The following is a 26786-nucleotide window of genomic DNA, read 5'->3' as shown; positions in this document are numbered from 1 at the left end:
ACAGGGACACTGCTTTTATTTGAAGTCTTCAAAGCTATTCAGTTATTGAGTCCATTTCTAATTTAGAAGTTGAATAAATTACTATATCCATTAGTTTCTTTATAGCTGGAATAACTTGGTTTATTTTCAAATTTGGTGCATTTAGCTTAAATCACAGGTTATTTGGTTTCTTCAAAATAGCTACTTCTATAAGGTTTTGTGATCCTTATATACTCTTCGAAATTCTTTGCTGTTGTATTTTTATTCTGAAGTTTATCATATATACAAAAGTATGTAAATTATATACACACAGTTTCAAGAATAATAAAAAAAAAAATGTGACCTTACCAACCCATTATACAAACTAAATGAAAATATTGCCAGTGCTGTGAAGGCTCCATCAATGAATATTATCCTTACCAGCTTTTCTTAATGACTGCTCATGGAATAACTGTTAACATGAATTTTGTGTTACCCATTCCTTTGCTTTTCTTTATAATTTTACCACATATGTATATACTCATAAATGGCTTATGTTTTGAACTTTATTTGTATGGACTCCCACTAATGTATTTTTTAAAGGGAATTTTTTTTCTGTACATTTTGTTTGAGATTCATCTGTTCATTCATGTGTGTACAGTTCATTCATTTTTCACTGAAATAGTCTGTTAAGTGATTATATTACAGTTTATCCACTCTGCTATTGATGGACCTTTGACTCATTTTACTTTTTTGCTATTATAATTATTCTCATGCATGTCACTTGGTACACATGTGCACAAGTTTCTCAAGGGTATTTACTTTAGGAATTATACACCTAGACTGTAGGGTAAATGCATCTTGAGTTTTATTAGGAAGTACAAAACTGTTTTCCAAAGTACTTGTGTTCACCAGTATTTACTGCCCTGCCAGTATTAGATGAGAGTTCCCATTATACCATATACTTGTTAACACTTAATATTATCTGGCTTTTAAATTTTTGCTTTGTCTGGTAAATGGGGAATTGTATCTCACTGTGGTCTTAATTTCTATTTCTATAATTAATGAAGCTGAACTGTTTTATGTTATTAAGATATCTTTGTATGTTTTTTATATGAAGTGCCTATTAATGGTTCTGTGTGTGTGTGTGTGTGTGTGTGTGTGTGTGTCTGTTTTACCATTGAGTCATTTGTATTTTGTTTTGGTTCACAGAAATTATGTTTTGTATGTTAAGCTTTTGATGTTATAAATTTAACATATATTGTCACCCCATTAGAAACTTATTTCACTTTGTTGTCTTTTGATCAGTAGGTATTCTTAATTTTCAAATAATTGAATTTACCAGTATTTTCTTATATGATGTGTAATTTTATATCTTAAATCCTTCTCTTCCCAGGATCATGAAGATATTTTATTATATTTTCTATTAAATGTTTTTAAATTTTTCCTTTTAAGTTCTTCATCTGTATGGAATTGATTTTTTTTTTAATTTGGTGCAGATTAGTTTAATCAATTATTTCAGCATCATTTATTGACTTTTCTTTTTTTCGGTGATACATAGTCCATTTTGGTCATCTATTACATGTTGATACATGTGGGGTCTGTTTCAGAGTTATTTATTATGCTTCATTGGCCTATTTGCACCATTACTGGTGACCTCTTTGCACCAGCTATTTTCAGTATCATATTGCTACCTGACATTTCCTGTTTTAGGAGTTATCTTGGTTATTTTTGGTTACTTGTTCCTTCACATAAATTTTATAATCAGTTTGTCAAATTCTCTGAAAAAACCTATTTGCATTTTTATAGGAATGTAATTAAATCCGTAGATTTACTTGGAGACGATTGACAGTATTGATTGATACCAAGAATTGATGCAATATTTACCCTTCTATTCTTGAATATGTATTTCTTTGTCTCTTTAGGTTTTCTTCAATGCTTTTCTACAAAGTTTAAAAATTTTGAACTTAAGGTTTTTGTGCCTCTGTTACAAGATATATTTATTTGTGTAGATACCCCCTACCTTGTGTTATTGTTGTTGTTTAGTTACTACAAAGGGGATATTTTGTAAAATGGCATTTTCTAAACTGGTGGTAGTATGTACAAATGTGCTTGATCAATTTATGTCAGTTTTATACTCAACCATATTAAACTATTTTCTTATTGGTAATAAGATAGTTTGGAGTTTCCTAAGTAGATACTTGTACCATGTGCAAATGAGGCTTTTGTTTCTTCCTTTCTAGTCTTTAAGAATTTTTCTTTTTCTTACTGTGCTTCTGCTATAATGTTGAGAAAAAGGGGGTATTATGGGCATCCTAATCTCTCATTCTTTTAAGGGAAATCAATATTTCGTCAATGAATATGATGTTTGCTGTAAGGTTTTGCAAGGTTCCCTTTATCAGGTTAAAAAAATTTACTTCTATTCCTAGTTTGCTAAGTGTCTCTATGAAGAAAAGTAGGTGAATATTATCAGATGCTTTTTGCTACAGCTGTTGAAATTAAAATGTTTTTTTCTCCTTTATGCCATTAACATGTTGTATTAGTAGTTTAAAATTTTGCATACATACACATATATAAATACATACACATATTTATTTATATATATGTGTATATTTTTATTCCAACTCCGAACATTTTAGGTTTTTTTCTTTTGTTTCGTTTTATTTTTTTTTATTGAGAGGGATTTTTTCTGAACATCTAGATCCTTTTGTTAACTAGAAGAAAGAAACACTGTGAGGTGAGTTTCCAGAATTAGCAGAGTCAGAAGATCAGGCCTTCAGATATTGGCCTGACAACAGGGTAGACTCACCTTGGCCATTTATTCAGGGCATCCAAGAAATAGGAGAGTTGACAGAGGGCAGTAAGTCAAAAGCCAATAGGCAGTTTGGAACTAGGAAGATATTTAGGTGCAAAGTAAGTGTATTATCAAATATCCAGACTGATAAGAACATATAATTCTCTTGAAATGAAGGAACGGGACAGAAGTAGTAAAAGAATGACTGTACTAGTGATAAGAGATGACCTGAGGCCTAGGATTACTTCAATCTTGATGTTTTTATTTGATAATTCTGGTGGTAGTAATGGAAGTGGTAGTTACTGTGGTAAATAGCCCTCACCTTTTGCAGCTGGCAAGTGATGGTCACTGAGGCTGCCTTGTTGGAGTTAGTAAGAGAAGATCAGAGCAGTCTTGACCTATCTGGCTATCCACAATTGCACAAGTTGATGAAAGAGCATTTTTCTATTTATGGCTAACTCATATTATTGTATAGTGAGTGAATATAGTGAATGTAACATATAGGAAGGAGGTGACCTCCTACTAGTATTTTGAAAAAGATTTATTTCTGGCACAATTGAGAACACTAGGAATGTTTATTACATTTTAATATGTATGTAGGCAAAATAGGCTATTTAATGATGTTTGAGTGTAGAGAATTGGTAACGTACAGAACAATATAAGATTTTGTTGTTGGAAAGGCACACGCGTGTATACATTAGTATACAGTACTATACTAGTACAGTGTATGCAATGGGCAATAATAGATCTTGATTTTAACAAGGCTTCTTCTACTTTTTAATGCCTCCAGAAGTAGTTGGAGAGATATGGCTTGAATAACAGTGTAGGTTGCATATTATAATTGAACAACTGCATGCTAGATTGTTGATTTAAGTAGTTTTAGTAAACTAAAACTCATACCGTATCCTTATTTGGCATACGGGACCATTAATAATTATTGTTAAGGTCACAACTACATGGGATTATATAATTTTATGCCTGATGAATTTGTATTGTAATTTTATACCTGAGTACAATTTAATGACTTGACAATTTTCACTATTTCCTTCCATACTGAATCAGTATCAGGAGGCAAGTTGTTAACTGCTAACTTCTCTGTTAATAAAGCAATATGAATGTGAATGTGGATTGGAATTTTTTTTTTTCAACGTTTATTTATTTTTGGGACAGAGAGAGACAGAGCATGAACGGGGGAGGGGCAGAGAGAGAGGGAGACACAGAATCGGAAACAGGCTCCAGGCTCCGAGCCATCAGCCCAGAGCCCGATGCGGGGCTCGAACTCACGGACCGTGAGATCGTGACCTGGCTGAAGTCGGACGCTTAACCGACTGCGCCACCCAGGCGCCCCTAGAATTTTTTAATACTTAATTTCTCATGTTAAAACTCTTCTGTGGTAAGGGCAGTTTCTTTCTGTTCTACCTTCTACGAAATAAAGAATATTTGTAAGGGTCTCTCTAACACCTAACGCAGTGCTTGGCACCTGGTAGGCTTAGTAAATATTTGCTGGCTTAATAATACTGACTGACTCTTTATAGTACCCACACATATATTTAAAGATTTATTTCATTTGGGATATGTATACATTTTTTTAGAAACCATGTTTTGAACAAAGGAGTGAATGAGCACCTGAACAAACAAACAATAACTTTTCTTATTTTTTACAGGTGCACAGACCAGATTTACATTTGAGCTGCCAAATCACAGATTACGTTTTACTTCAAAAGTTTCTGCCACGGATATGTCAACCATTCCTCCTTCTGCCAGTCTCAACCTTCCTCCTGTTACTATGTCAGGAAAATATATAATGGAAGAGCATGATAGTTATTCAGATCAGGTGTGGAGTATAGATGAACTACCTTCTAAACAAGGGTACTATTTACAGGGAAATTACCTACGTTGTGTGGCAGAAGTAAGTTTACTTTTTAATTTTCTTACACTCTATCATTTAGGAGTCTTTAAGGTTTAGGCATACCAAAATATGTAGTGATCCAAACTTTTAAGACGGATCATTAAATCGTTGATTCTTATAGAATTCTGAACTGAATCTGGTGTGTGTGTATGTGCACATGTGTGTATATATCTGCTTCTTTCTCTATAGTTTCATTTAAACATTTCTTTTTTGTATTAGTCATCTTTGAATTTATATTTCTTATATTAGATTTCACATCCATCTCTGTAATATTTTTATGGCTCATTTGATTATAAAAAAGCTAATATTTATATGCATTGACTTGTACAATACTTAAATTGATCTTAAGAGTTAGGTATATTCTCATTTTGTAAGTGAAGAAACTGAGCCTTCAGGAGGTTACACTATTCATCAGGTATACATAATTATTAACAATATAAAGGTGATACAGACAGATAAAATAATTACAGTCAAATTCACAGACTAATTTCTTTACTAAGGGAAGTGGAAAGCCAGCATACCTGATTTTATCATTTTTTCACTTTATATTGGCACAACTGTCACAAGTTTAGAAAACATTTGGATATATATTTTTTGTTTGATTTGTGTTCAGTAGGTCATCTGTTATTATACTAATTTGATACAGTAGAAATTAGAAGCTGAGAGAAATTAAATAACTGTCCCTAAATCTCCCCATTATCAAGTGAGAGATGTAGGATTCATGCACAGTGCTGTCTCAGCTTCCTTTGTCAGTTTGTCAGAAACAATTTCAACTTTATCAAAGGGCAATTTTATAACTATTTGTTTTCTGAGTTTTATTCTTTAGAATGTGAAGCATTTATGAGAATGCTCTTGAGCACTTTGCTAGAAATATTACAGCTATGGGAGATACTTAAGTCTGGTTTGCCTTCGTTAGACCCTGCTTACCCTAGCATCTCTCTAATAGTTGGGATTTCTTTGTGTGAAAACGTACAAAAAAAATGTGTACAAGATTGTAGAAGTCAGATATTTATTTAAAAGGTAGATTATAGAGGTGCCTGATTGGCTCAGTTGGTTAAGTGTCTGACCCTTGATTTCAGCTCAGGTCATGACCCCAGGGTCATGGGATCAAGCCCCATGTCGGACTCTGCGCTGAGCATGGAGCCTGATTAATATATTCTCTCTCTCCCTCTCTGTCTCCCTCTCTCTCTTTCTTGCCCTCCCCTCCCCCACTAGCTTGCTTTCCCTAAAGTAAATAAATAAAACTTAAATAAGTAAATTAATGGGTAGATTATAAAGCATATTGCATTTGTGCTTTCTATTCTGAAAAATAAGCACTCCAAATTCTAGTTTAGCAATACTATTATAAATGTTTCATTTGACAGAAAATAAATCTAATGCAGTATGTTGCATAATTCCTTACTAATATTAGAAAGGGATAAAGTTTGTAATTGAGGCAGAACACAATCCCAGATTTGCTAGGAATGCAGTTAATTATAAACACTTGAAGGAATCTAAAATTGCATTCCTCAGAGAGTTGCCTGGTTTACTATGGCCTGAAATAAACACACATGAAAATCACCGTAGCCCATTTTGGACTATTCTATAAAAAATAAAGTGTCCAGGGCAACTTAAGACTTTATGTGACTTCTCATTTAATTAAAGACTACTGAACCTATTTTGCACTCTTAATTTTTGGTAAAAATATGAATGCTGTCAAAGTAGCAAATTTGAAGCATTTCCTTTATTCATAAGGGTGTTTCAAACTATCTTTACTATAATACTCAACTTCAGTTAGGACCTGCTTTCTGTTCAATCTGTTTATTAATTTTCCCCAGAAATTTTATGCCTTATACTAATCATAGGGCATATATTAAAGCTGATTGAGTGTATCTGATTAGTTAAATCATGCAAATGTAAGCCTCATGAGAGAGAAAGCCATAATTTGATTGTTTTTATTCACCTTAGCATCTAATGAGGTACACAAAGTAGATGGTCAATAAATATTTGAATGAGTAAATAAATTTACTTTCACATGTAATGATACTTGTCCATGGTTCTAAACACTACAACAGTAGTCATTGAAAAAAGACACTACCCTGGACAAAATTCCAATTTTGATATTAGCAGGTAACATAAAGTATAAATTTCATTCTTTCTCAAAAGATAGAAAACAAAAAACCTTATTGGCCACTGTTATTTAAAAAATACATTTAAGGAATGGCCTATAATAATGTCAGACCAGTAAAGTATTGGGCAATGTGAATATTTTATAACCTTTCTCAAATAGTATGTAGATAATTCATTGTTTTTCTTCAGAGTTTGGATGACTTATGTGAGCAAAAGATGTATTTAAAACAAATATAGTCAGTAGTGTTAATCTAGTATTCTGATTTTGTTTTGGCAGGTTGGCTCTTTTGAACATAATCTCACAACCGATCTGCTAAACCACTTGGTATTTGTGCAGAAAGTGTTCATGAAGGAAGTTAATGAAGTAATACAGAAAGTTTCTGGTAAGATAATCTCATACCTTCCATGGTATGAGCGTTCATCCTGTCATTTAGATATATTTAAACTCTGCATTCCTTTTCTGGCTTTTCCACCTACAGATTCTTTTGCTTATTACTTACTTTTGTCATGTGTAATACATACATTTATGATTTATAAACTTCACAAAGCTCCTTTATACTTTCTCTGCCTGCCACCACAAAAAGAGCGAGTAGTGTATGTCTATTAACCAAACTAATCTTACGCATTTGGGAAACAAGATTTAGATCAATATTAAGATTTTGACTGTATACCATATGGTGACTCTGCATGCTCTATAGCAACCCTTATGATATTTTTGTTATGCCTCAAGAGTAGATTACAAATGGGCTTCTTAATTACAGTTTTACGTCTTAATAGGAAGTGTATGTTTGATTTTAAAAATGTTTAACTGATCTTTAATTCACAAGATGAAGTATTAAGTATTAGGATGGAAAATAAGTTGACTATGTAAGCATCCTTGAGGCTAAATCTTTCCAATATGGATATAATCACGTTAAAATAATAGTGAAACCAGGGGCGCCTGGGTGGCTTAGTCGGTTGAGCGTCTGATTTTGGCTCAGGTCATGATCTCGTGGTCTGTGAGTTTGAGCCCCGCGTTGGGCTCTGTGCTGACAGCTCAGAGCCTGGAGTCTGTTTCAGATTCTGTGTCTCCCTTTCTTTGACCCTCCCCCGTTCATGCTCTGTCTCTCTCTGTCTCAAAAATAAATAAACGTTAAAAAAAATTTTTTTTTTTAAAATAATAAATGTTTGATAGAATTCCTCTGGAAAGCAATCTGGCCCTGGACTCTGGTTTTGGGGGAGATTTTTGATTATTCATTCAGTTTCTTTACTGGTTTTGGGTCTGTTCTAATTTTCTATTTCTTCCTGTTTCAGTTTTCGTAGTTTATAGGTTTCTAGGAATTTGTCCATTTCTTCCAGATTGCCCATTTTATTGGCGTATAATTGCTCATAATATTCTCTTATTATTGTTTGTATTTCTACTGTGTTGGTTGTGATCTCTCCTCTTTCATTCTTGATTTTATTTATTTGGGTCCTTTCCTTTTTCTTTTTGATCAAACTGGCTAGTTGTTTATCAATGTTGTTAAATCTTTCATAGAACCAGGTTCTGGTTTCATTGATCTGTTCTGGGTTTTTTTGTTTTATTTTGTTTTTTGTTTTTTGTTTCAAAAGCATTGATTTCTGCTCTAATCTTTATTATTTCCTGTCTTCTCCTGGTTTGGGGTTTTATTTGCTATTCTTTTTCCAGCTCTTTAAGGTATAAGATTAGGTTATGTATCTGAGACTTTCTTCCTTCTTTAGGAAGGCCTGGATTGCTATATATTTCCCTCTTAGGACCACCTTTGCTGCATCCCAGAGATTTGGGGCTGTGGTATTATCATTTTCACTGGTTTCCATATACTTTTAAATGTCCTTTTTAACTTCTTGCTTAGCCCATTCATTCTTTAGTAGGATGTTCTTTAGTCTCCAAGTATTTGTTACCTTTCCAAATTTTTTCTTGTGGTTGATTTCGAGTTTCATAGAATTGTGGTCTGAAAACATGCACGGTATATGATCTTGATCATTTTGTACTAGTTGAGGGCTGATTTGTGTCCCAGTATGTGATCTATTCTGGAGAACGTTCCATGTGCACTGGAGAAGAATATATATTCTGCTGCTTTAGGATGAAATGTTCTGAATGTATCTATTAAGTCCACCTGGTCCAGTGTGGCATTCAAAGCCATTGTTTCCTTGTTGATCTTTTGTTTACACGATCTGTCCATTGCTGTAAGTGGGGTGTTGAAGTCCCCTACTATTATGGTATTATTATCAATGAGTTTCTTTATGTTTGTGATTGGTTTATATATTTGAGTGCTCCACATTTGGAGCATAAATGTTTACAGTTGTTAGGTCTTCTTGGTGGATAGACCCCTTAATTATGATGTAATGCCATTCTTCATCTCTTGTTACAGTCTTTATTTTTAAAGTCTAGATTGTCTGATATAAGTATGGCTACTCCAGCTTTTTTTTATTGACCATTAGCATGATAGATGGTTCTCCATCTCCTTACTTTGAATCTGAAGGTGTTTTTAAGTCTAAAGTGGGTCTCTTGTAAACAGCATATAGATGGATCTTGTTTTCTTATCCATTCTGTTACCATATGTCTTTTGTTTGGAGCATTTAGTCCATTGACGTTTAGAGTGAGTGCTGAAAGATATGAGTTTATTGCCATTATGTTTCTTGTAGAGTTGGAGTTTCTGGTGGTGTTCTCCGGTCCTTTCTAGTCTTCATTGCATTTGGTCTTTCCCGCCCTCCCCCCCCCCCATCTTTTCTCCCCTGAGAGTGTCCCCCTTAAAATTTCTAGCAGGGCTGGCTTAGTGGTCACGAACTCCTTTAGTTTTTTTATAGCCTCGCTAGATAAAGAATTCTTGGCTGCATATTTTTCTGATTCAGCACATTGAATATATCCCACCACTCCTTTCTGGCCTGCCAAATTTCTGTGGATAGTTCTGCTGCAAACCTGATCTGTCTTCCCTTTGTAGGTTAGGGACTTTTTTTTCCCTTGCTGCTTTCATGATTCTCTCCTTGCCTGAGTATTTTGTGAATTTGACTATGATATGCCTTATTGATGGTCGGTTTTTGTTGAATCTAATGGGGGTCCTCTCTGCTTTCTGGATTTTGATGTCTGTGTCTTTCCCCAGGTTAGGAAAGTTTTCCACTATGATTTGCTCACATAACCCTTCTACCCCTTTCTCTCTTCATCTTCTGGGACCCCTATGATTCTGATGTTGTTCCTTTTTAATGAGTCACTGATATCTCTCATTCTTAAATTGTGCTCTTTTGCCTTAGTCTCCCCCTTTTTTTCTGCTTCATTATTCTCCTTAAGTTTGTCCTCTGTATTGCTGATTTGCTGCTCTGCCTCCTGCATCCTTGCCACCACATCAGCCATTCAAGATTGCAGCTTAGTTATAGCATTTTTTATTTCATCCTGACTAGCTTTTACTTCTTTTATCTCTGCAGAAATGGACTCTAATCTATTTTCGACCCCAGCTAGTATCTTATTATCATGATCCTAAATTCTGGTTCAGACATCTTGCTTGTATCTGTGTTAAGTCCCTGACTGTCATTTCTTCCTGCTCTTTCTTTTGAGGTGAATTCCCGCTGAGTTCTGTGGTTCAGGTTGTGCAGATTATTGTGTTAATCCTCAAATCAGTTTTCTAGGTGTGCAGGATGGTTTAGTGTTGATCTGGCTGTTTTTCATGGATGCGAGACGCAAAAAACAAAAACAAAACGAAACTTCCATGCTATTCCACCATCTTGGCTCCTCCAAAATCTTTTTCTTTTAATGTTTATTTATTTTTGGGAGAGAGAGTGAGTGAGCATGCACAAGCGGGGAGAGACAGAGAGGAGGACAGAGGATCCAAATAGGGCTCCACTACTCCTCAAACTCAGGATCTTTGAGATCATGACCTGAGCCACCCAGCAACCGAGAAAGGCTTTTCTTAACCTTTGAATTGCAATCAATGAGGAGTTAAAGTATATTCCTAAGTTTATGAAGAATGAACTGGAAAAGAAGACTAAAAATTAATATTCTAACCATGAAGACTTACCAATCACTATGGAGAATTCAGAAATAAGATTCTGATTCTAAAGTCATTTAATGGCTAGGTCTGATCCTTGAGTCATTCCTGACTGGAGACAGCCATGAACTCTAGGAAAATAGCTGAAAGTAAGTTGTGTATCATCTAGCTATCACCAGAACCTCATAGAGTGGAGATCTTATCAAAACCAGAGAAGGTACTCTTTACTGAGAGGGAATGCTTTGAACCCTTATAACCAAGTTTCTTAGTATTCTAATCTCGGTATTGCTTCCCTCATCTACCAAATCTTCATAGTTTTTGTCCTTATTTCTTTTTTTCTTATACCTTTTTCTCATGCTTTTCCTTAATATTACATTTAGCTCTAGGACATTTTCTCAATATTACATTTAGCTCTAGGAATACTCATTTACATCAGTCATCAAGTTTGTTAGGAAATTCTTTTTTGAGGAATCAATTCTTGTAATCTTACTCTCACGGACTCCCTTGATTTTAGAAAGACATGGATAATCACTGACCTAGTAAACATAAAAGATTTATTTTTGAATATGTACAGTCATCTTAGAAACATATAAGGAGGTTCCCTTCTGAGAATTGGGCCTTTCATATATTTAATTCATAATGAGGTAAAAAAATGAAGTTAATGTGACTAACAATATCTGATATTTCTATAAGCTAAAATTATTGTGTAATACATTTGTAAGAGATGGAGCTCTTGCTTTTACATTTTAAGAAAAGTAAATTTTTCTGAAACTACTAAAAGATATTCAAGGCTGTGATAGATCAACAAAAAAATAGGCTTTTAAAAAAATGGACTTTACTTATTAGAGAATGTTTAGGTCCATAGTAAATTGAGGGAAGGTTACTGAGATTTCCCAAATATCCCCTTGTCTCCAGTCATGTATAGCCTCCTCCATTATCAGCATCCCCCACCAGAGTGGCACATTTGTTACAAATGATGAATCTGCATTGGCACACCATTATCACCCAAAGTCCATAGTTTACATTAGGGTTCACTCTTGGTGTTGTACACTCTGTGGATTTAGAAAAATGTATATTGACATTTATTTGCCATTATAGTGTCCTACAGGGTAGTTTCACTGCCCTAAAAATCCTTGGTGCTCCACCTATTTATCCCTCCCTTGGTTTCTTCCATATTTTGGCAATTATGAATAAAGCTATAAATATCTGTGTGTAGGGTTTTGTGTGGACATAAGTTTTTAGCTCCTTTGGGAAATAACCAAGGAGCGTGATTGTTGGATCATATGGTAAGAGTGTGTTTAGTTTTATGAGAAACTATCAAACTGCTTTCCCAAGTGGCCATACCGTTTTGCATTCCCACCAGGAATGCATGAGAGATCTTGTTGCTACACATCCTTAACAGCGTTTGGTGGTGTCAGGGTTCCAAATTTTGGCTATTCTAATGGGTTTGTAGTGGTATCTTAAGATTGTTTTGATTTGCATTTCCCTGATGATATGATGATATGTATAAAGCATCTTCCCTTGTGCTTATTTGCCACCTGTGTATCTTCTTTGGTGAGATGTCTGTTAAAGTCTTTGGCCCATTTTTTAATCAGGTTTTTTGTTTTCTTATTGAGTTTTAAGAGCTTTTTGCATGTATTAGAAACAGTCCTTTATCAATTATACCTTTTAGAAATATTTTTTCCTAGTTTTGGCTTGTCTTCTCATTCTCTTGACACTGTCTTTTGCAAAGAAAAAATTTTTAATTTTAGTGGAGTACAGTTTATCAGTTCTTTCTTTCATGGATTATGACTTTGGTATTATATCTAAAAACTCATCGCCGTACTGAAGGTTTATTTAGGTTTTTTTCTTACGACGTTTTATAAAACTTTTATAGTTTTGTGTTTTACATTTAGATCTGTGATCCATTTTGAGTTAATTTTTGTGAAACCTGTAAAGCTTATGTCTAGATTCATTTTTTTTTTTGCATGTGGATATCCAGTTATTCCAGCACCATCTATTAAAAAGACTATCTTTGCTTCATTATATTGCCTTTGCTTCTTTGTCAAAGATCAGTTCACTATATGGATCTCTTTCTGGGCTCTTTGTTCTGTTCCAGTGACATTGTCTCATCTTTCACCAGTCCCACACTGCCTTGATTACTGTAGTTTGTAGTCTTGAAGTCAGGTAGTGTCAGTCCTCTAGCTTTTTTCTTCTCCTTAATTGGCTATCCTGGGTCTTTTGTCTATACACACCTTAGAATCAGTTTGTTGATTCCCACAAAATAACTTGCTATGATTTTGATTGGAATTGCATTGAATTTATAGATCAAATTGGGAAGAACTGACATCTTGACAGTATTCAGTCTTCCTATCCATGGACATGAAATATCTTTCCATTTATTTATTTTATTTATTCATTCATTTGTTTTTTTTTTTTTTTTAATTTTTTTTCAACGTTTATTTATTTTTGGGACAGAGAGAGACAGAGCATGAACGGGCGAGGGGCAGAGAGAGAGGGAGACACAGAATCGGAAACAGGCTCCAGGCTCTGAGCCATCAGCCCAGAGCCCGACGCGGGGCTCGAACTCACGGACCGCGAGATCGTGACCTGGCTGAAGTCGGACGCTTAACCGACTGCGCCACCCAGGCGCCCCCATTCATTTGTTTATTCATTCATTCATTCATTCATTCATTCATTCCATACTCTTGTTTGATATCTTTCCTCAGAATTTTGTAGTTTTCCTCATGTAGACCTTGTACGTATATTATTAATTTATACCTAAGTATTTAATTTTTTGTGGTGCTAATGTAAATGGCATTGTGGTTTTTGTTTTTCTTTTTGAGAGAGAGAGAGTATGCACACACACACGCATGTGTGGGGAAAGAGCAGAGAGGGGGAGACAGAGGATCCAAAGCAGGCTCCGTGCTGTCAGCACATAGCCAGTTGTGGGTCTTGAATTCACAGACTGTGAGATCATGACCTGAGCTGAAGTCAGACACCTAACCGACTGAGCCTAGCATTGTGTTTTTCATTTTAAATTCCACTGTTCATTGTTGGAAAGTGATTGGGCTTTGTGCATTATTAACCTTGTATGCAACCTTGCAGTAATTGCTTATTGGTTCCAGGAGTTTTTTTGCCAGTTCTTGCAGATTTTCCACACAAATAATATATATAATCCTGTCATTTGTGAACAAAGACAATTTTATTTTCTCTTTCCCAATTTGTATACCTTTTATTTCCTTTTCTTGTATTATTGCATTAGGTAGGACTTCTTGTATAATGTTGAACAAGATTGGTAAGAGGAGTCATCCTTGCTTGTACCTTATCTAAGTAGGAAAGTTTCAAGCTTTTGACCATTAAGCATGATCTTAACTCTAGATTTTTATAGATATTATCTAATTGAGGAAATTTCCTCTATTCCTTTTTATTGAGAGTTTTTATTATGAATGGGTGTTGGATTTTGTGAAATGCTTTTTCTGCATCTCTCTCTTTCATTTAAATTTATTTTTTTCATTTAAATAATCTCTATACCCAACGGGGACTCTAATTCATGATCCCAAATCAAGAGTTGCACAGTCTTCCAAATGAGCCAGCCAGGCACCCCTTTTTCTGCATCTCTTGATATGACCATGTGATTTCTCTTCTTTAACCTATTGATGTGATAGATTGCATTAATTTGATTCCCTAGTGGAGAAAACTTCTCATCCCATATGTATAATATGCTCCCTGGGATGATGCTAAACTCAGCATACATACAAAAAGATTAATCACTTTGGGGCGCCTGGGTGGAGCAGTCGGTTAAGCGGCCGACTTCAGCCAGGTCACGATCTCGCGGTCCGTGAGTTCGAGCCCTGCGTCAGGCTCTGGGCTGATGGCTCGGAGCCTGGAGCCTGTTTCCAATTCTGTGTCTCCCTCTCTCGCTGCCCCTCCCCCGTTCATGCTCTGTCTCTCTCTGTCCCAAAAATAAATAAATAAACGTTGAAAAAAAAAATTTTATTAAAAAAAAAAAAAAGATTAATCACTTTAAGATGGAGAATTTAAAGATTATATATGCAGAAAAATTTTTTCATCAAGAGGAAGAAAAGTGGAAATAAAAGTTATACATTAAAACATCAGAACATTATTTTGTGGATGTCATATTGATGGACAGCAAATGATATTAATAGGAACTGTATCCCAGGGTCTCCTACCCCATGTTTTTTTTAAATTTATAGGACCAACCTTTGTTGACATACTCTATTATTAGCACATATTAGCTTATGTTTAAAATTTCTCCACCTTTATTTTTTTTTATTTTGTTTGCAGCACATCTAAATGTAAATAGCATTTTTGATTGAAGAAACTAGTCCAATTTACTTTTTTCCCATAAATGGAAAAATGAGACATATAATTACATTTGTTTAATTATATACATAATGTTTTAATTTTGCCCTTATAAAATGTTCTTAATAAATGCCTACATGTACAGTATTATCCCTATCTTATATCTATGGCAGGAAATGTAACATGGCTAAGGTTCCCTAATAACAATTGGATTAATAATCAGAAAACAGAAAATAACTGTTCTTTATTTTTTTAAATGAACAAAATAATCATCATTTTCCTTTTAAAGTGATTTCCTCACACCCACATTTACTTAGGTGGGGAGCAGCCTATTCCTCTTTGGAATGAACATGATGGGACGGCAGATGGAGATAAGCCTAAAATTCTACTCTATTCCCTGAATTTGCAGTTTAAGGTAACATACAAATAATTATACTTTTCAAAGTATTTCCCTAATTTTTTAATTCTAAATTTCTAATTTTTTAGCTATAGAAAACTCATATTATACATAAATGTGCCAAGTAGAAAATAAAAATGAAGTATAACCCCATCCACTCAAGAGAAAATGCTTTAACAAGTGAATATTCTTTAGTACTTTTTTCTATTTGTATTTTTACATATGCATATTATTTATGCATTTTAAAAACTTTGGATACCTTTCCATGTCAGAACATATAGATCAACTTTATCTTCCTCAACAGCTCTACTATTTATTATATAGTTGTAACAGTTTATTTAACTCTTCCCTACTGGTAAATATTTTAATTTTTGTCTAATTATTACAGCTATAAGTTACTCTGTAAGATATATTTTGTACATTTGTTCAATTAACAATAATACCTTAATAGAAACCTTAATATTTCAAATATTTAAGATATCAGCATTGTTAAAAATATCATTATTACCAAATAGTTCTTTAATTATAATTAATGTTTTTAACCCATGAACAGTTCAGATGTTAAATACAAAATACTAAAATGAAATTTAATAGCTAAAAAATCCACTAATATGAGAAATTAAGGAATGTTGACAGCTTTATCAGCTCATTAGATAACCCATATGTATTTTAAACATGGCTATTTTATCATATATTGAAAGGTGTCATTTAAGTGAGTGTATATTGTTGATTTAAGATTCTTTTTTTCCCTCCCAACATAATCTCCTAGGGCATCCAAGTAACAGCCACAACTCCATCAATGAGAGCTGTGAGATTTGAAACTGGATTGATAGAGCTGGAACTTTCAAACCGACTTCAAACCAAAGCCTCACCAGGAAGTAGCAGCTATCTGAAACTGTTTGGTAAATGCCAAGTGGATTTAAATCTGGCATTAGGACAAATTGTCAAACATCAGGTGAGTACAGAATTTGCTGACATTAGAATTTTGGCTTTTAATTTTGTATATCAATTTGAACTACTTTAAATATTACTATACTTTAAAAAAAATGTTTTTAATGTTCCTAAAATTTTTAATTGTAAATTGGAGTGAAGAAGCCTCATTTAAGAAGGCCTTTACAGTTTTAGTTTGGCATTTTACTTAGTATTTGGGTGTTATATTATTAGTTTATAGTTTAGTGCAAATGCAATCATGTGAAGCTTAATTCAGCATCTTCATAAATATTTGTTTATAATTTCTTTTTATTTTGTTAAGCATTATTTTTTTATTTCAGCACTCAGTACTAACATTGGCCAACTCTTAAAATGTTACTAAGTTTCTTACTATTTAATATTGGTAAGTTTTTCTTGCCATAATGTTAAACATAAAAAGTTAAATATATATGCACACACAGCAATAAATCAGATTTTATTTTATAAAAATTTAACTTTCACAGCTCATGAAGGGCTTTTTTTGTTACTGTTGTTTTATTTTGCTAGAAATTATTAAAATGTTTAGGTTTTTTTGTCGGAACATTTTCCACTACTTGATTTTATTGAGCCTTTAATTTTATTTTAGGTTTATGAGGAAGCCGGTTCTGATTTTCATCAAGTTGCGTATTTTAAAACCAGAATTGGATTAAGAAATGCCCTCCGAGAAGAAATCAGTGGTTCTTCAGATAGAGAAGCTGTGCTTATTACCTTGAATAGACCAATTGTTTATGCACAGCCTGTGGCCTTTGACAGAGGTAAGATAAAGTCCATCAACACTGTCTTGTTGGAGTTAGAAACGTTTTGGAAATGTTGGATAAGAATCATTTGTAGTTTACTGGTGTAAATACTTGACAGCTAAATGTCTCCTAAATTTGAAATGTGAGCATCCAAGAAAAGTTTGTTGTTTATACCAGCTTTTAAAGTTATTTTATTTTTTAAAGTTATTTGCCTTCTACATGGGATATATAGGATGTCTGATTCAGAATTCTGATTGTAATGCTAATAAGGTTTCCTTTCAAAAACTAATGTACCCATTTGTTTTGACACTGTCTATTCACTTATTCTGTCTGTAAACATTTCCTGTCTGGGCATGGAATACAAATAAGGAAAACAGGATCTTTGCCCTCAAGGAACTCTCAGTTCAGTGGGAAAGAGCAAAGTACACTACAGAGAGGAGTTAGAGAGATACATGTTCTAGTATCTGAGTGAGCCTCTAACTTTGCCTGTTCTTCTTAGAGGGGAAACTAATTCTTCAGATTCGACTTGGAGTTAGGAGTTCACTAGGAAGACAACGAAATGACAGCTTGTCTTATTTATCTTTGTATCTGAAGTTTTAGAACAGTCCCTGGCTTATAGTAAGAACTACATAAATGTTTACCAAATGAGAGAGAATATGAATGAATATATATGAACACAGAGGTCTAAAAACTATAGCAGTTTTCATAAAAGAAAATAATAGGAAATAAGGCTGAACAGATAGATACAATCTCATTACTGTATATTGGGCAAATATGTTGGAATTGTAATTTAGAAGTAATGAAGAACCATTTATGATGCCATTTAAGATTTAAATTGATGTAGGCATTGGCTGGTGATAAGTCTGTTAGAAAACTGTTCTTTTGGCAGTGTTATGGATAACATTTTATTTTGTTAAATTCTGTGCACTTACTTTTCATTTCACATCTTACCTTTCATCAGCTTTCAACAATTCCTTAAAGTACTTTGCATTCTTTGTGTCCAGGATACTTGCTTTTCTTTCTACTTCTCTGGCTCCTTCATGTTTACCTCCTCTTTAGGCTTCTCCCTCTATACACAGCATTAAATGGAGGTTTTCCTTAAGGTTTCATTCTTATTACAGACTCAGATGTCTTGACTTTTGTAGGTCACATCTTTTTAATGTATACTCCTACTGTTATGTACCTCTCCTTCAGGAATTTTTAACAGTTGTAACAGTAAAGTCTACAAAGTTGGGGACCATGTTTTGTTTTCATTTGTTATTGCATCCTGTTGCATAGCATCTAATTGGCATTTCACAAATAATTTATTACATGAACAAATGGACCTGGATTATTTTCTTTTTTCTGCCATTATGCATTTGCCTACTTTCTGCTTTTTTTTTTTTTTTTTCCTCTGTCAAATTGACCGTATCATCTTAGATCCTTTCTAATTCTAACGCTGTATTTTTTGGTGGGAATAATTTTTAGTAATAAGCCAGATTTTGTAGCTATTGAGGTTTACTTGCCTTACAGCTTTACAGCTTTCATTTAAATTTTCTTTCCTCCCTGCCTTAATTATAAAAAGCTGTGCTGTTTTGGCTGAATTATAAGGCTGCCTATGACAACTGGAATGAACAACGAATGGCTTTACATAAAGATATCCATATGGCTACAAAGGAAGTAGTAGATATGCTACCAGGTATCCAGCAAACATCAGCCCAGGCCTTTGGGACTCTCTTCCTCCAGCTTACTGTGAATGATCTGGGAATATGTCTGCCCATCACAAATACTGCGCAGGTACAGAAAATCAAATCATAGTCTAAGATTAAGAGGGAAACATTCTACTAACCATTTCTATGTATATAGAGTATAACAATTTTTTCAGGTTAACAATTTATAACTTGGGTTTAGTAAATAGCAAGTAAAATTGAATTCCTTCAGCCATTATTCATCCATAGTGTATTAAATATGTATCTCATGAGACTTTGCTCTGAAGCGCTCTTCATCAGAATTATGATGAGATTGATACCCATCTAATAAGCCTTAATTTTTACATTGGAAATAAACAGCTTAGTGTTCAGAATCTTATTGTTTTGTTTTTTAGCAAATAAGTCTTTGGGATGCACTTGTTAATAAAATAGAAGTAAAAGAACATTTAAGAATACTGTGTAATAGGGTTTAGTAACCTCATCTAAATTAGAGTAGGGGATTTCAAAATCCCCTAAGCTGAAATAGTTGGTAATGAAACTTCCAAAGTATGTGTGTTGGATAAAGCAAGAGTTTTCATAATTTAGGACTAATTCTTAGGAGTACATATTTGCGTGGACACGTGTATGAGACAAAAAAGGGCTATAAACCCCTATCAGGCTTAAGAAGTTAAAATTAGAACAAATACAGAGGTCTATTTTACTGTTAAAATTTACTGTAAATAACCTGTAACCTGTTGTCAAATGGGTTTATCTTTTAGTATTTTGTTTGGCAACACACTGTGAAGAAAAGTCCTGGGTTGAGGATTGGCAACATATATTTATGCCTCAGGAGTTGAAAAATGGTAGTTTTTTAATGGCATGATGGACAGAACTCAGGAAAGCCATACACACCGAAGGTGGTTGTCATAATGAGAATGTTCCCCACAACTAAATCAGAAGCTTGAGATAGAAAACTAGATAATTAACCTTTTGCGAGTTAAAAAAGAAAAAGATGCACATGGCAAATGTATTTCACTTCAGTAATTTTTAAAAGCATCTTTTTACAGTACTTTCTAATTAAGCTTTCTAGGCTTGACGTTTTCCAGACTTTTGTTCCTAGGAATTCTGTGAGAATTTCCAAATTTAAAAAAGTGTTGTATTTTGTCTTATTTTTTCTTCAATATATTTTGCAGTCTAATCACACTGGAGACCTTGACATTGGTTCTGCTTTAGTATTGACCATTGAAAGTACTCTCATCACTGCTTGTTCTTCAGAATCTCTGGTTAGTAAAGGGCATTTCAAAAACTTTTGTATTCGTTTTGCTGATGGCTTTGAGACGTCGTGGGATGACTGGAAACCAGAAATTCGTGGCGATCTAGTGATGAATGCCTGTGAGTGACTTATTTTCTGTATGATGTTTAGAATTTGTTTAAATTGAAAAAAAAAACAAAAAACAGAAATAGTGTCTTTATTTGTAAGACCAAAGGATGCTCAGCTATAGGAATGTTATTGGACTTTGTGAAATAAGAGCTATTTCTAGTTAAATGTTCATATTTGTGAAAAATGTCAGGTTTCAGTAGTTTGGGTAAGTAAACCAGTTAGGCATTCTGCTTAATAGTATAACAGTTGAAGATTTGTTTACTACCTGATTTTTTCCTGTAGTTGATTCATGAATGACCAGATAAAGCATCTTTGTTCCGTGGGGATCTTGAAAGAAAGTGATAAATGTGTAAGAACTAGTTCATCATATAACATAGAACAGGTTGTAGATAACCAGGAACAGGAACTCCAGCCACAAAATATTGACGTTAATAAATCCACGTGTCTAAATTTGTAAGCTACAGAGTATAACTTGTGTGAATTCTTCCAATTCCATAATACTGGAGGTTGGGAGTAACTAAAGCTGTGTTTATATACAATTTTGAAAGTATATGGGTTTATTTTTATTTTAATATATTAAATATTATAGCAGAGTTAACAAATCACCATTAATATTATAATAAAGAAAAAACTGCATTTGAGGAATTAAAGGTTGTGAACTAAAATTCCTCAGCCAGTCTCAAAGCCAAAATTAATACTTACTCTACCAAAGGTAGCATGTGGTTGTTTATGCAGTTCTTTTGCCCTCTCCACTGGAAGAAAATCTTTCCAGTTCTGGGTTTTCTCTAAAGAACAAGAATATTCTTCATTATTTTTATATCAAAAATTGAAGTTTTGACATTCCATGTTGATTAAAACTTAGATAAAACTATAGGTGAAATTCTCGGTATTGTATGCTTCTCATTTAGGTAATTCATATAAAATACTGCGATTTCTCTGAAATACTTCAGGTTACTAAGAAGCCTTGATATCAAAGTACTTATGCCCAATATTCAAAAGACCAAAAATAGCCTGGATCAGAAATCTTTACAAATAATATTTTACACAGTTGTTATATTTATTTTTAAAAATCACTGTAACTCCAGACGCCTGGGTGGCTCAGTCAGCTGAGTATCTGACTCTTGATTTAGGTTCTGATCATGATCTCACAGTTTATGAGATCGAGCCCCATGTTGGGCTCTGAGCTGACAGCCTGGACCCTGCTTGGGATTCTCTCCCTGTTCCTCTTTCTCTCAAAATAAAAATATTAAAAACTTTTAAAAATCACTATAATTCTTGTCTATTTTTTTCTTAAAATAAATTTAAATCTACTGGTTTGTATTAAGATGACATCTTTGCCATTATTATTTTTTTTTATTTAAAAAAAATTTTTTTTAATGTTTATTTTTGAGAGAGAGAGAGAGACCAAACATGAGCCGGGGAGGGGCAGAGAGAGAGGGAGACACAGAATCTGAAGCAGGCTCCAGGCTCTGACTGAGCTGTCAGTACAGAGCCTGATTCAGGGCTCGAACCCACAAGCCGTGAGATCATGACCTGAGCTGAAGTCAGACGCTTAATCAACTGAGCCACCCAGGCGCCCCTGCCATTATTATAATCATTAAAATGGATAGAATATTTTGGAAGCAAAGGAAGAATACCTTTCTTAAACAGTTTATTATAAAAGGAAAATGCGTGAGAAATGTGCCTCTGAATCAAAATCAAAAATATATTAAAAATGCATAAATAATAACTCAGCACCTCAGTGTATATATACCAAGTAGAATACAAACATGCTGATAATTGTGATAATAATCATGGTTTATTTTAGGTTTTGTAGGATATTAAATGACTTGTTTATAACATGTTTTTGGTTTGGTGTCTTGGGAAGGAAGCAGACGAGTTGAGTGGTTGCTTCATTGATTTAAGAATTCTAAATTATAAAAGGGGCAGATTAGTTTTTGTTAGTAATAATAAATAGAATATAAACGACGTTTAATATTTTTGACAAAAAAGGGTTGAGTTAGGGTAGAGAAACAAGGAAAGGTAGAGTTATGCCTTAGGATTTTTTTTTTTTACAGATCATTTTAAAATCAGGCCCTAGGAAAAAGATGGCACAGTGGAATTGCCTCTCTAGGGTGATAATGTTTTCTAGGAATTGCAGTAAAAATTAGAAAGGACAATCTATAGGAAGAGTTCAAAGGACCATGTAAGTAGATAGAAAAGATAAGACTTTGTTCAGTAACATGTATTTATAGAAATTATAAAAACCATTAGAAGTTGAAAATGTAGCATGGAAAAAAAAAGTTTGAGAGACTTCAAGCTCTTTGATTAGAGTGATTTAGTTGATTCCCTTCTCCTCACTTTCAGCATTTGGATCTTCTCCTAAAAATCTTAATATTCCTTTTTAATTCATCATGGCTCGTAATATATGATTTTATATAATTTTCAAAACTGAATTAAAAAAAATTCTCTGATACTTCTTAGGATTAAAAATCCTAAAAGTTTTCCATCCTTTTTTTTATTTACTAGCTTTCATTTGGTCTAAATTATGTTACTCAAATTTCAGAGCGTTTTCTTTTCATTCCAGCATTCTTAGATTTGAAAGAGTTACTAAGTTTCTTTTGCTCTGTTTTATAACCATGACTATAAAGGTGAATTGGGCAATATTTTACCCTAGGACAAGATCTAGTTCTCTCATATTCTATAATTTGTATGTGAGGTACAGGTAACATACGTCTCAAACTATAGATTTTAGTTATTGGCATCATGTTAAAAAAAAAAAAACCACATAATAGAAATTTTCGCTTAATAAACTCTTTCTCCCAAATATGTTGTAGTATTTCTGCAACTCAGATTTGAGTAGCTCTCAAACTACCATTCCAATGATGGCACAAATTGTCAAAGCCTCTAGAAATTAGAATTTCAGGGTCAGTCTGGTACTGTCACATGCAGAGTGTAAAGATAAAGTTGCAGTTAAGTTCTCATAAGCATAAAATAAAAAATGTTGAATTATGAAATATTATGAGTCATCTAAGGTAGTCGTTTCATTCTGCAGATTAGAAACTGAAGCCTAAAGGGGCCCCTGGGTAGCTCAGTTGGTTAAGCATCCTGACTTCGACTCAGGTCATGATCTCAATGTTTGTGAGTTAGAGCCTTGCATTGGGCTCTGTGCTGACAGCTCAGAGCCTGGAACCTGCTTCGAATTGTGTCTCCCTCTGGTACTGTCTCTCAAAAAATGAAAAATGTTAAAAAAAATTTTTTTTAAATAACAAAACGAAGAAACTGAAGGCTAAAGAGGCTAGTGATTCTATTCTATTATATTTAGGTATTAATCTTTGGGCAAAACACTGCAGTATAATATTTAATCACAAGCATAATTTTATTGAAAACTATTTTGGGGGGTGGTTTTTTGTGCAGGTGTAGTTCCAGATGGCACCTATGAAGTATGTTCTAGGACTACAGGACAAGCAGCTGCTGGTAGGTTCACAATTGGTATAACTTTTTCTTTTTTCTTCTTACGTATATGAGATAGAATTCTGCGTTTTTATACATATATATACATATCTATATATGTATATTTATAGCCTTTATGTTAACAGTAAGAATTTTTTAACTAAACTAATTCTGATGTTCTCTGATTTTTTAAAACTATTTTTGTAATATAAGCATATTTTTATTTATTTAACAATTATTTATTAGACACTTGCTGTGTATAAAATAAATGGCAAAAAGTTTTGGGAAAGACAAAGATGGATAAGATATACTTTCTACTCTGTATAAATTCTGATATAGTTAAGGCTCTGCAGCATAATTAAGCCATGATAAGTGATAAGTTCAATAAAATATAAAATTCCAATTGCCACTGAAATTTGTTGAAGAGAGAGAAAAATTTCAAATTTGTAAGGATACTGGAATCAGAAAAAGCTTCTTTTAACATTTTCACAAACATGAAAAGGGACTTTACAGATAAAAATTATTTCTTAAGCAATAACTGGAAGGCATGGATTAGAAAATTCAGGCAGACAGAATATTAGTCATGCTGTGAAAACAGTGTCTAGTTAGAATTGTCCAAACTGGGTGGAACAGAATTATATGAAAAATAATATTGGAAAAAAATTAAAGGAGTCTGGACTTAATTTGGTGGACAAAGGGAGAGCCATTGAATTTTTTTTTTTCCCTTGAGCAAGAAAGCAGAACCTTTAAAGGATTAGAGAGAAAAAGTATCTTAGGAAGTAAGTTAGGAGATAACTCTAAAGTTATAACCTGTCTTGACTAAGATGATTTCACAACGTAAATTTTTATTTATTTTACTTATAACTAAGTTACGGTAAGCTAAAGGGAGATATTTATTTAAGGGATCTTAAAATGTCAGTGGGAGTAGAAGCTGATTAAAGTTAGCAGATTTCCTTTCTCTCCTTACTATTCCCCTTATCTTCCCCCAAGCCTAGCGTTGGTACTCATCCTAAGTAAATTGTCTCAGAAAGTAGTAAGGCCACTAGTCCCACTGACAGAGAACTGAAAAAGTTAAGAAATTTCCAGGAGTAATGTTAGAAGGAAAGGGTGATGACTGAGTTAAACATACTTATTTGGAGAAAGGTCACATAAAAGTCTTTTTCAAAACTCAGGTTTATAAGTGACAGCAACCCATTCAAACTAGCTTAACCAAAAGGGATTTATTAAAAGGATATATACGGATCACAATTCAACTTAGGAATGGCTATCTCAGTGAAGGTAAGGAACCAGTTCAATTCAAGGAGCCCTCAGGAACTACAGGAACCAAGATTTCAACTCCCACTAGGACTCTTCTTTGCTCCTCCCTGGCTGCTTCATTTTCTTCATACTGCTGACCTCCTCCTTACACATGGCAGGAAACACGGCTGCCAACAGCTCATGAGCCTCATCTCTCCAACCTCAATCACTAGAAAGGGACCACTAGTTTTGAAGTCTAGGGAAGGGATTTTAGTTTTCCAGCTTTGACTCTTACTTGGCCTAATTATCTAATTCTGGCTAATGAGTGAGGATTGTGGCAATTCCCACTACAACCATAGAAAGGTAGATCAGCTTGGGGGTGGGGAGAAGAAGGAATCCATAGTTCACAGGAGAAAGAAGGGTGCTGCACAGAGGAAACAAGAGATGCACACTTTGCAAAGGGAAGTCAATCCCACAGTCTGATGTTTCTGAGAGACCTAGCTGTGAGAGATGTTAGTTGTTACACAAGGCTATCATCCATTTTATTCCTTAAATATAGGATTATTTAAATGTTTATACTCAAGACTTAACAAAATGCCACTTCTTCATTTAAACAGAAAGTAGTAGTGCTGGAACATGGACGCTCAATGTATTATGGAAAATGTGTGGGATTGATGTCCACATGGATCCTAACATTGGCAAAAGGCTTAATGCTCTGGGCAATACCCTTACGACACTGACAGGAGAGGAGGACATAGATGATATTGCTGATCTCAATTCAGTGAACATAGCTGACCTGTCCGATGAGGATGAAGTTGATACTATGTCTCCCACTATCCATACTGTAAGTAAACTTACTGTTAGACTTTTCTAGACTGGCCTTTATCCTGAAATAGGGATTTGATTAACTCAATGTTATTTATTATATTGTAGTTGCTAAGTGTAAAGGAAGAGAATGGTGGTTCCATGTGTCTGCATTTTGTAATGCTGGTTTTTGCTTTTATAATATTGTCTTTTAATTGATAGTTTTCATAATGACTGTCAACAAACTTGTGCCTTAACTTAAAGGTAATGTACTAACATTAAAAGCAAAGTGCAAGCAAACCTGTAGAGACAGAAAGTATATTAGTGGCTGCTGAGGGCTGGGAGAGTTGGGGAGGTTTAGATGGGGAGAGAGACTGCTGTTACTTTTGAGGTTTCATTTGGGAGATGGTGAAAATGTTCTAAATAGATTATGATGATGATTGTACAACTTTGTGAATATACTAAAAACCACTGAATTGTACATTTTAAGTGGGTAAATTTTATGGCATGTGGATTATATCTCAAGAAAGATGCTAAAAAATGGATCTCAAAGCAAAGTGCATGCACACAAAATGAACTATACATTTAAAAAGATGTATTTCCGTCTATACATTTTATAGTATAAATTATTTGGTAGTTAAAAATCAAGTTACTCACTACTTTCATTCTGGTACTGACTTAAAACTTTTTAAAACAAAATATCCTTTAACTCTTGTTTCCTGAAATAGTCTTGTTCTTGGGAAGAAATTTTTTAAAAATTAATGTTACTGTTTATCATTTAGAGTTCAGATGGAAGTTCAGTAAGTGGAGATGGCCACAAGCTCACCTTTGGGCAGCGACTTGTAAATCACCTGCTAGGCCTGACGCCCCCAAATCAGCGCTATTCTGTTCCTGCAGAGTATCTGTGTGACCCAGAGATGTGGGGCTCCCCTCAGTCTAGCCAGTCCCATTTGAAAGCATGCAGAGCTCACTCATGGGGAAACGTAGGTAGCCACTAAATAGATTCCTTGTGAAAATGAAGGGATTTGAATCACTGGAGAATTCTAATCATCGTACTTGATATAGATGGCTTTGATTCTTGCATGCTTCCTTTGATTTAAGGTGTCATTTT

The 26786-nt window shown here is 34.0% G+C and overlaps 1 protein-coding gene across 9 annotated transcripts in view; it reads left to right on the top strand.

Annotated features, from left to right (window-relative positions):
- Nucleotides 1-26786, top strand: part of BLTP1 (bridge-like lipid transfer protein family member 1) — a 214370-nt gene that overhangs the window by 145385 nt on the left and 42199 nt on the right. For 7 of the 9 annotated variants that reach the window (XM_086704284.1, XM_086704285.1, XM_086704287.1 and 4 more), the window contains 10 exons: nucleotides 4417-4661; nucleotides 7048-7153; nucleotides 15370-15467; nucleotides 16219-16404; nucleotides 17005-17173; nucleotides 18720-18931; nucleotides 20016-20214; nucleotides 23600-23659; nucleotides 25489-25715; nucleotides 26458-26658. In XM_086704284.1, coding sequence (XP_086560410.1) covers nucleotides 4417-4661; nucleotides 7048-7153; nucleotides 15370-15467; nucleotides 16219-16404; nucleotides 17005-17173; nucleotides 18720-18931; nucleotides 20016-20214; nucleotides 23600-23659; nucleotides 25489-25715; nucleotides 26458-26658 — 1703 coding nt within the window. The remainder of the gene's footprint in view (nucleotides 1-4416; nucleotides 4662-7047; nucleotides 7154-15369; nucleotides 15468-16218; nucleotides 16405-17004; nucleotides 17174-18719; nucleotides 18932-20015; nucleotides 20215-23599; nucleotides 23660-25488; nucleotides 25716-26457; nucleotides 26659-26786) is intronic. The other 2 variants (XM_086704289.1, XM_086704290.1) reach the window with 1 other exon arrangement.

Source organism: Puma concolor, chromosome B1 (assembly GCF_028749965.1).
Source record: "Puma concolor isolate L17-30 chromosome B1, mPumCon1.1.hap2, whole genome shotgun sequence".
Taxonomy (NCBI): domain Eukaryota; kingdom Metazoa; phylum Chordata; class Mammalia; order Carnivora; family Felidae; genus Puma; species Puma concolor.
Note: the sequence above shows the minus strand (reverse complement) of the source record. Positions and strands in the feature narration are given on the sequence as shown.